This window comes from Vigna unguiculata, chromosome 8, assembly GCF_004118075.2.
Source record: "Vigna unguiculata cultivar IT97K-499-35 chromosome 8, ASM411807v1, whole genome shotgun sequence".
NCBI lineage: Eukaryota > Viridiplantae > Streptophyta > Magnoliopsida > Fabales > Fabaceae > Vigna > Vigna unguiculata.
The window spans coordinates 7,940,723-7,951,918 of NC_040286.1; the positions used below are offsets into that span (position 1 = coordinate 7,940,723).

An 11,196-nucleotide genomic window follows, 5' to 3' on the forward strand; every position below is an offset into this window, starting at 1 on the left:
AAAACATTATATGATCAAATCTTCAATTAAAAAATATTACACATTTTTTCTTCAAATGTAAAATTTCCAGAAAAGAATTATAAATATAAATATAAAATAACAATTGGATAAATATCAAATAATTATAAAAAACTATAAAAAATATCAAATGTGCATCTTAAATATAAGTTAGCAAAGTAAAGACAAAAAAGTTAATATAAGTTTTTTAAATTACATAATAAATTAAAGATATTTTAATAATCTAAAATAAGAACGAGATCATAACTAAGGTTGAGCAACGGTTAGATTGGACCTCATTTTCCAATCTAACCAATATAGTATAATCTGAAACTACCATTTTATAATTTATACCGACCGTTGGAATTAATCAAATCCAAAATTTTTCAAGTTACAAGTTAACGAGTGGGTAGCGAGTTATATATAATGAACAAAACGAATGAGAAAAAAAAATAAAGATATTATGGTTTGTAATCCAACAATTGGGATATTTTTTTGTTGTTATCGCACGTCCGAGCATACAGAGGTATAAGATATGTTTTGAAAAAGTTGAAGAAATTAAGACTGACATAGAAGATTTGGTGGAGAAGGTAAAAATACTCACCCAATATGATGTGCTCATCCAAAGGCAAAACCTTGTAACTGTGAGATTGAGAACAAGGATGAAAACATGAACATCATTCATAGTTTTCAAAAGATTAATTTAAAGTGAAAAGGTGAAAACAAAGATGAAATAGTGAGTTTTCAAAATTTAATGGAAAGTGAAAAGTTAAAGATGAAATAAAAGGAGGATATTACCTCATAAAAGGCAGAGGAGGAATTGTGGTTTGCATTTAGGATCTTGCTATCAATCTTTATATTTTCTTTTTATACATACAAAATAAATTTTTTCCACATTTGACCGCTGCTATCCATTCTAATTTACTTTATTCATTTAATTTGGTCTGTTATTCAATCCAAAATGACTGTTAACCTAATAAGTTTTCAAAATACTTTGGATTAGATCGGTTACAATTAGTTTAGTTGTCCTTAATCATAGCAATAATGATACGAGTATAGAACATACATATACCTAGGGCCGACAAAAATATTTGTGCTGCGAGTATCTATGAATAAAATCTGTGACAATTAGTTAGTACCTGCAAATATTTTTTATTTGCAGGTAGTAAATATTTTAATACCCACTTATAAATAGGTCGAGTGCGAGTATCATATCACTCGTACTCGCAAGTACCCATTACCCACAAATAAATAAAATTAAAATTTAATTTATATTTTATTAGATTAAATTTAATTAAAATTAAAATTAAAATTAAAATTATATTTAATTTAATTTAATTTAATTTTTTTTATATAATTTAATTTAAATAATTTATAAAATACATATATATTTTAAATATTCACGGATATGCAGGTATTCACATGTACCCGCAGGTTTTATACAAATCTACAAATATTTCTTAAACAGATATCCGACAGATACCGGATGATTTTTTTTTTGTAGACCGTGTTGCGTGTAACGTCCCATTTAATAGACAATTCTATTAAAATAAAACATCGTACATATTATAATATCCAAGGGAACGAGACTTAGAGTATAAGGATTTCACAGCCATCCAAATATCCAATAAAGAAAACTAAGGCACACCATGATACCATTAATAAGACATAAAGATTCAACAAATGTCCAAAAGTTTGCTCATAAGCAAGGGATTACAAAATGATGAAAACACTTCCAACGTGAGTCCAACAATGAGCCCCACTCCAAGCCATACTAACTAAGCTGCAACATTTCCGTCGTCACTGCGATTACTAGGGTTTTCCATATCTGCTCACACCAAATGGATTGGTGATCATTGCAAAAAGGAAAAACCACACATAAGACAAACACAAGCAAACAGAAGGGTAAGCTAGAATGAAAAGGTTTTCATCATACAACTAAGCATACAATTTAAAGGTTAAGCACACATAAATCAACTAAGCATGTGATAGCAACCCACAAGACTTTAAGACTCAATTATCCGGATACATATAATTAGTCAGATTCACTGGATGCTTGTACTTGTGGTGGCCTCTACTACTATACAGAGTCATTGCCAATGGGTTTCACCCAACCACGCACAAGGTTAGCCTTCAAACATCTAAGGCCATTATCCTGCCAAAGGCTAGGGCCTTCTGCCACTCTCACCACTTGAGTCAGTACGCTCTACGCGAGACTAACTGACTCTTTAGAGCTTTAGGATGCAATCCTTACTTTAATCCTTACTTAATTATATACTGAGGCACCACCACGAAACCTTACTAACAGGTTCATGGAATTACATCCTAACCATGAGGCACCACCATGAGATCTCATCAAGAGATTCATGGAATTACGTTCTAACCATGAGGCACCACCATGACATCTCACCAAGAGATTCATGAAATTACATCCTAACCATGAGGCACCACCATGAATCTTACCAAAAGATTCATGGAATTATGTCCTAACCATGGGGTACCATCATGAATCTTACCAAAAGATTCATGGAATTACGTCCTAATCCATACCATAGTCATGCTTCACCAACCAACCAGAGATTTATCATGCATACCAATCTCATGCTCATATTCAACCAACCATCCAATCATATTTCATACGCATAATCACACCAAGCTCATGCCAATATTAATCCAATCAGCCACAATCATGATTCATGCATTTACTCATACCAAGCTCATCAATTCACGTCCCATCGTGTCATATAGAATACATACCAGGCATCATACATAACCTTTTTAAAGTAACAAACCAACCAATCATTAGAAACATGCATTTATCGAATCAACATTGTCGATCTCACTCAGGCTAAGGAGCTCTCGCTCAGACGAGAGGAACCCATCGCTCAAGCTACTAACTCTCGCTTGGGCGAGACTGCAAACAGAGTGCATGTCGAGGTCTCGCTCAAGCTAGCCCATCTCGCTCAGGCAAGACTAATCTCGCTCAGGCGAGTGGCCTTCGCTTAGGCGAGCCCTCGAAACAGAGAGGGGGGTGAGCTGCTACTGTTCTCACTCAGGCGAGAGCTCCTCGCTTAAGCAAGAGATTTTGTTTTGAGCGACCAACCCACTCGCCTAGGCGGGTTCAGCAGAACTCTCCAGCTCTCACGCATGCCATACCAGATTCAAACAAGAAATATACACCATATAGTGGTCATACCATCACAGCAACAACTTAAACATGCAAGAACACAAGGACAGTCCAACAACAGGCAAAATAATCATAAATACATGAAACCCTAGCTTCCCTTACCTAGAAAATGCTAAAAAATTTGTGCCAACACTCGGAGAAGAGCACTACGGAACGTGACAGCTTGCGAAACTGGAAAAACAACCAAGGAGGATGAAACTGAGATTCCCAGCTGAGGTCACAGCAGAAACAGAGCTTCCAAACAGAATAGGATGCATAAAAAGAACAAGGGTCTAGAGTTCTACTTACCTGGAAGTAGAGTTCGATCACCCAATAGAGGAACTAGTTCAAACCCTAGCAGAGCTATGAAAAGAGAGAAGAGAGGCTGAGAAAGGGGTTGTTTGCAAAGTGAATGCAAAATGAAGGGAAACAAGTTGCTCTAAAAATCTTGGTTACCCTATGGGCTAGTTTTTAGACCCAACAGATAAGATCAGGCCCTTAAACATTAAGGACAAAAAAAGTAGACCTTACATTGCGAGTGGGCACTATCCTGACCTGTTACCATCCACATACATATCTATCTTTATCTCCTATTTAATATAAAAAATTAAATATTACTCATAAACTGTACATAATTACAATATGAGAATTTTATATCGTCGTTAAATTTATTTATTTGCCGAAAGAGTGTTACGACGTGAGTCTGAATCCCTCAATTTTCTTTCCACCTCCCTTCTTTCTGTATTTCTTTTATCCTGATTTCTTATCTGTTCTCCCTTAATTCATCTAATATAACTCTTATTAATCCTCGTAAACCTAAGTATTAAGAATTCACTGGTTGCTCGATGCTTAAGACAACTTTATTTTAAAATTAAGTATATTTTTCGTCTCTAGCCTATAATTGTACTTTGATTTCGGTCTCCAACGTTGTCTAAATTTTAATTCTTGTACAATTTCTAATTTTTAAATCTCAATATCTAATTAGATTAGTTTGGTGTGACCATAAATAAAAAGCAGCCATTTGACAGATTTATAATTACAAGCGTAGTGAGTGATAAGATTTATTCATATGTTTCAATCCAAGACCATCTATCGTTTTCCAATAATAATGCCATGTTCCCTTTTCCTACTTTAAAACATCTTTAACGCTTGTTCCGTTAGAATAAATATCAGGTGACGTACACGACAGTTTTTAAAACATGAAATGAATAGTCAGTATTTCGTTTTGCCACAATTATTAAAAATTAAAATACACGACCACGTAACTTTTCCAATGTTGTATTAACTTTTTTAAGCAAAAACGTGACTTGAAGAAAATCTTAATTTTTATTTATTATATACGTCACCCCTACCACCTGCACATTACTTTTGGAGGATAAATTGTTTTACATAAAAATTATATGATCTAAAAATTCATTTAAAACTAATTAATTTTTGTTTCATATATAATGTTTTTCATAAGAGTACGTAAAATTGAAATTATTTCAAAATTGGCATTCATAACCACTGAAGTGATGAAAGAAAGACAAAATATGTTGTATATATCTATAGCAGCAAAACCTTAAAGTTAGCTCACCATGGTACAATCCAGCAAGCAAGTCAACAAGACACTATGTTGTTTTTCTTTTACCTCTCTCACACCCTCCAATTCATGTAATTGAATGGGGTCCCAAATTACACAATTGCTCAAGCAACTCTCACCAAAAGAAAACATTTCAGACCATAATGACCAAAACAAGACAAAGCTGAGAACTATACAGAACCATTAAATCGATGATCGAAGATCTCCACCTAATGTAAAATATTTTTGATTTTTACACTTATTTTTATATCCAACAAAACCAATTATGAATGACAAACCAATTCATAAGACATCGCCTGATGCCATGTGACTAGACGAAGTGCTGGTTTCCTCTGCTACATTCTTCTGTTTTAAGGAAGTAGAATCAGCTGGTAATCCAGATTCTGAAACATCACCAATATCAAGTGTCTCTGGAAGAGTTCCAGAAGATTCATCTCCCTCTAACTGTAACACGAAAACAGAAAAGCCTCAAAATTGATTTTCAACTTAATGGGTTTCGAAAGTGATCCATTGGTACTTGATCTGAATACTAAAAGTATCTCCACCTAATGAATTGCCTTTACATAATTAAATTATGATAATTCTAAATTCATTATACCAGAAACTGTTAAACTAACATCAATTGGCACAGTAGATTTTAGACATGACAACATCCATATCTGCAAGTAATATATAACATTTCAGTAATCCTGCTCCCTAAAACAAAAACGGAACAAGAAAGCGGATGCGGGGCGGCGGCGACTTGAAATCAAAGCACAATGTATGAAACTCCTTAAATTATTTATACATTTGGGAAGAAAACAGAAGAAAAAGCAAAAACTCCAAAACTATCAAAAACACAGTTAACAGGAACACGTGGAAGTTAAAAAAAAAAAAAAAAAAAAAACTTGACAGAAATCTCATATCGCTTTAGGCTTCCACAACCATAAGATGGAAACGTTTTCTGCTATCCATTGTCATCTGGAGAGACAAACTTCAGGAAGAACACGAATGGAAACAGAAAGGGGAATCAATTTATTATTTCATCAACACTTTATTACACATTTAACCCAAATTTCCAGTCCATTATCACAACATATTACCAGATTCAACATTTGCATAGCATGATATTTGACTACTCTTATATAATGAGGACAGAAAAAAGTTGTCAATTAATAAATTGAAAGAATAAAAATGAGGCACTGGATAAATCATCTAAACCCGAAAAACGAACAACTTAAAAACTATACCTCAAGTTGACTGAGCATGTCAATAGCAGCATCCAAGTCTCCACTGTTTACATTATAGACATCTACAAGGGACTGATAAGATATGCCAGGAAATGTAATCCTAAGATATTCCAAATCCATATCCAGTTCTTCGGCTAGCAGCTGATTTTCTGCCACCTCTACCACATTCTGAGATGATGAAGTGTAAGAACTTGAGGCAGGCTGGCTTTTTGTCGGAAAAGCATCAGGTTTAAATAGCCTTTCTGAACTAGCAATGATGAGTTGCTGGTCATTTGTTGCATCCTGACGAGTCTGAAACCAAACACTCCCATCATAATTCTTGGAATCTTTTTCTGTAAAAGTAGTTCTACCGTCTGCCCCCCTTTTAGAGAGAGGAACATATGAGGCTGCAAATGGATTCAAAGACGATGATTGCGGCTTCATTGAGTTGAATCAGATGTCGATAAACTAGTCTTGATATGGATCTTCCTTTCCCCACACATACAAGAGAAAGAAACAGTCAACACAAAAATAAAGTCAATCAAAAGGTTAAGGCATCTAAAAAATACAAAAGAATCCAAACCTATCTACAAACGCAAAAATTAAAGAGAAAAGGAAAAAAAAGACACACAAATAGAGTGGAGTATGATTACACATAGAGTAGAGTATGATTGAACGAGCTGTAAACAGCAAACTACAGAGCCTAAAACACAAGATATCAACGGGGATTCGATCATTAAATTTTATTGTAACCCTTCTAATAAGTGCATGTGCAAGTAACTAGATTCAATAAAATATGTTTCGTCATTCCTTGATCACTCATACAGAAATTCAGGACATCAGATCAAGAATTTAATCAAGAAGATCAAGAGCAAGTAAAAACAAAAGAAAAGCTTTAAATTTCACTTTTCAGTGATCCCTTTCCAAACACGATCAGGCTAAACTAAAACTTCAATCAAATTTCGAAACAATTTTACAGTCATGAAATTTGCAGCAATACATCGATCTAAGGAAGTACAGATTGGAACCCAATAACACCAAACGACACTTTGATCATTTAACCTTTTCATCAGCAACAGATGGTAACTAATAAAATTGTGATTCGAATTGCACAAAAAGCAAAAGAAAATGAAAAAATGGGAACAAACCAGTAAGAAGGAAATGAAGAAACCCTAATTCCGGAGATCGCTGTGATTGGAAAGGAGAGAAAACTACAACGAAACGATTGAGACAGAGAAGTTCAACTTTTTTTCTCTTCGCACAATTTGCGATTTCGATAGAAATCGAAATCAATCACTATATTTATATAATAACTATAAAATATAAATAAATAATTTATTGCAAACGAATAAATTAAGAAAAGAAAACGCTGACAACTTTTTTTATAGCTTTGTTTATTTGCATTAATATTTATTGACTAAAATATTATTTTATTTCTATTAAAAATTAATGATATATATATATAAAAGAAATGTATCTATAAGTAGACTCTTTTATTTTTTTTATTTTCATTCTTTTAATTACTATTTTTAAATTTAAAAATTATTTATAATAAAAAATTATTTTTTAGTTTTATTATTTTATAACTATTTTTTTACTTTAAAAAGTTACTCATGCTAAAGAATTATTTACTTTTTTATTATTTTAATAATTATTTTTTCAAATTTAAATAATTACTCGTAATATTATTTCACGATATTTTTTATAATACTTTTCATTAAAATAACTCAAATTTATTTTATTTACAGATATACATGTAATTATATATCTATAACTATTTATATGTTTTGTTATTCCAAATTTTCTAATAAGGTTATATCACACATCATATTTAATTTTGACATTTAAGTTATTTTGATAATTTAAAGTCAATCAATCATTTGTCATCAGATGAAAATTTATTAAAATAATAACATACAATTCACAAAACATAAACAAAATATACATTTTATGAAAAACAAATCTAAATAAATATATGAAAATAAAACATTTAACTACTTATATTGTTTTTTTAAAAATTAGCTAATTTATTAGTACAATTATTTTCTTTACGAAAAATATGAAAAATTTTGAAGTGTATATGTTTATAGAAATGCAAGTATCAAAACCATGACAAATTAAAGAAAAAACAATTTTTAACAAAAAACTTAATAATTTTAAAATTTAAATAATGTATAGGTATTTAAAATATATGTATACTACTTTTAAAATATAAATAATTTATAAATAAATAACTATATATAGCTTTTGTTTTTTCAATTTTATCTTTTTAATTACTAATTTTTAATTTTTAATAATTTATAGATATTTAAAAAAATGTGTATACGCCTATATTTATACTAGTATAATTATAATGAAAGGTTTCTTTTACTATATTCATTTTAAAGTAATATTTTATACCGTAAAATCACAAGAAATTATTCACAAAAAAATTATTAATAATTAAAGTTTGTAAAGAATTTTATATCAAGTTCTAATACTGAAAATGTAAAATAAAGATTTTAAATTAGGTTTAATTATGTCTTTGGTTTCCATTTTCATAACAAAATTTCAATTTGATCCCTCTATTTTTGTTATCTCAATTTGGTCATTGCTTTAGGAAATTTGATCTTAATTTAGTTATTTCCGTTAATGATACAGTAACAGCGTTAAATGGGGTATCATGTGTTAGTTCCTGGATTTTTTAAATTTTTTTTATTTTTTATTTAGTTTTTTGAATTTTTTTTAAAAAATAAAAAATTTGCCATGTGTCAAGTTGTCGTCGTGTCACGTGGTAGTGACAAAGTGTTGTGGCAGTGATAATGCCATGGTTCCTGTATTCTAATTTTTGTCTCAATTTAGTTTCTATTTTGTAAAAATAGTGCAATTTCGTCCCTCTCCAAATTGAAACAAAAATTAATTTTTATATAAATGTTATACAAATATTTTTATTAAATTTGATATTTTTATTCAAATTGATATTTTTATTATATATTTTTAACACAGCTAAGTTTATTTAAATTTGCGTTTCACATTCAACTTTACTTAAAATTGTTTTCAAATTTTAAATTTATGTGTTTTCGATTCTTACATGAACTAGTTAAAATAATTTTTATAATTTTTATAATTGTTATTTTTACACCAATTCAAACCTTTGTGTACAAATTATTGAACTTTACACATTTTAAAATTTACAATTATTTAAAATATAAATTCAAATAAAAAAACAATATTAAAGTACGATGTAATAAAATAATTAATATAATTTATGAATTTTTTTCTATTAACATTATTTTCTATTAACAACTTTAAAACAATATTAAATAAAGTTCAACTTAAAATATTAATTAAATAAACTTAACTTTGTTAAAAATATTTACTTGAAATATCAAGTTTGATAGAAATATTTATGTACATTTATATAGAAATTAAATTTGATTTCAATTTGGAAAGGAATAAAGTTGCCCAACTTTCAAAAAAAATGGTGACTAAATTGAGACAAAAATTAAAATAAAGGAACCAAATTGAAAAAGTGGAAATGACACCTGACATATAAGTGATACATGTCATTGTCACTACCACGTGGCACAATAACAGCTTGACACATGACAAATTTTTTATTTTTTTTAAAAATTCAAAAAATTAAAATAAAATAAAAAAGTCAAAAAATTCAGGAACTGACACGTGACACTCCCTTTAAAGGTGTTACTGTATCACTAACGGAAGAGACAAAATTAAGACAAAAAAAAAATAAAGGGACCAAATTATATTTTGCTACGAAAATGAGAACCAAAAACATGATTAAACCTTTAAATTACGTGTCCAAATTCTAAAATCTAAATCTATTAAAAATAAGTTTTAGTCTTATAATTACTCATGGTAAGTTTATCGTTTATTCTAGTGAATTTCAACAATTAAATAATATTGAACCATTTTTATAAATGATATAGGTTGAACTAGATCGAGTTTATATATTCTAGTGAATTGTGTTCACTTTTTAATTTTAAAAATAAATAAATATTTTTTTAAATTTTATTATCAAGATTTTTTTACTTATTTTGTAGATATTTTTTTATTAAAAATATTTATTTTAGCTTAAAGATAATTAATTTAAAATAAAAATTAAATAAATGAAATAGTTAAATCTAACAACTTAAAAGTTAAAAATGGTAAAATAATTGTTTTAATTTAAAAAAATGAGTATTTATTAAAAAATAAAATTGAGAATAGAAAAATGAAATATATATATATATATATATATATATATATATATATATATATATATATATATATATATAAATGAGTATTTATTAAAAAAGTAAAATTGAAAATAGAAAAATGAACAAAATATATATATATATATATATATATATATATATATTAATATTAGTGTACATTTTTATATTTTTAATTTTATTTTTTAATAAATAACTTTTTTTAAATTAAAAAATTATTTTTATCTTTGAGTTTCACATTATATCTAAGACATAAAATTATGATCTTTCTTGATTTTATTGATCATGTTAGTCTTCTTATAAGATAAAGACACTCACATGTTTGTGTCACCTTTTATTACACCATTCTTTGTTGTATTAAGATAACTTTCATTTTGATCCTTCATAGTTTGAAGTCGTTTTAATTAAAAATCTTCTCAATGTCAAAATTGGTAGTCATTTTTTAAGCCTTGCTCTTCTTGACTTTTATTTTTTTGGTTTAATTACTCGGATGATACCCACTTTGGGTGAAGTGTGTCAAATTGGTATACCGTCTTAAAAAAGTGTCAATTTGGTCTCCAAATAAGCTTAAGTGCATCAATCAAATCCATCCCGTTAGATTCTTAGAAACGGCGTTAAGATTGTGGTGATGTGGCAATGAAGAACAAATACGTGTCAATTACTAAAGAACATGTGTAAAAGAAAAATTGTACAGTGTTACATGTACAATGTATTAAGGAATTGAATGTGTTTATTTTGCCCGTTAGCTTCTTCTTCTTTTTCTTTTTCTTCTCCTTTTCATTTCTGGTTCAGACCTGAAGAGGTGGTGTTCTCATTTCTGGTTTGGACCTGAAGAGGTGGTCTTCGATCAATTGTCCAATGTCTCGCAGTGAGGGTTGTGTGTATTCTTCATGAGGTTCACAAAAGCATAGTGTCTCCCCCTGCTGTTTCATATAGGGGTCTGGGTGGAACACCAATATGCTATTGTGGGGAGGTTGTTGTGTTGAGAGTGGTTAAAACAGTTACGAATTGTGAAAAGTAATTTTTGGG

General features: G+C 29.4%; 1 protein-coding gene across 2 annotated transcripts; it reads right to left on the reverse strand.

Moving 5' to 3' along the window:
* Positions 1–4,675: 4,675 nt before the first annotated feature.
* Positions 4,676–7,276, reverse strand: LOC114195549 (polyadenylate-binding protein-interacting protein 5-like). 2 transcript variants are annotated; one of them, XM_028086056.1, is made up of 3 exons: positions 7,102–7,276; positions 5,975–6,438; positions 4,676–5,189 (listed from the first exon to the last, which is right to left on the reverse strand). In XM_028086056.1, exons 2-3 carry the CDS (start codon positions 6,395–6,397, stop codon positions 5,028–5,030), a joined length of 585 nt encoding a protein of 194 aa, XP_027941857.1. In that variant the 5' UTR covers positions 6,398–6,438; positions 7,102–7,276; the 3' UTR covers positions 4,676–5,027. The 2 variants fall into 2 exon arrangements, with proteins under 2 accessions (XP_027941857.1, XP_027941858.1); XM_028086057.1 differs by having other exon boundaries at positions 5,975–6,442; positions 7,102–7,242.
* Between the last annotated feature and the right edge of the window lie 3,920 nt (positions 7,277–11,196).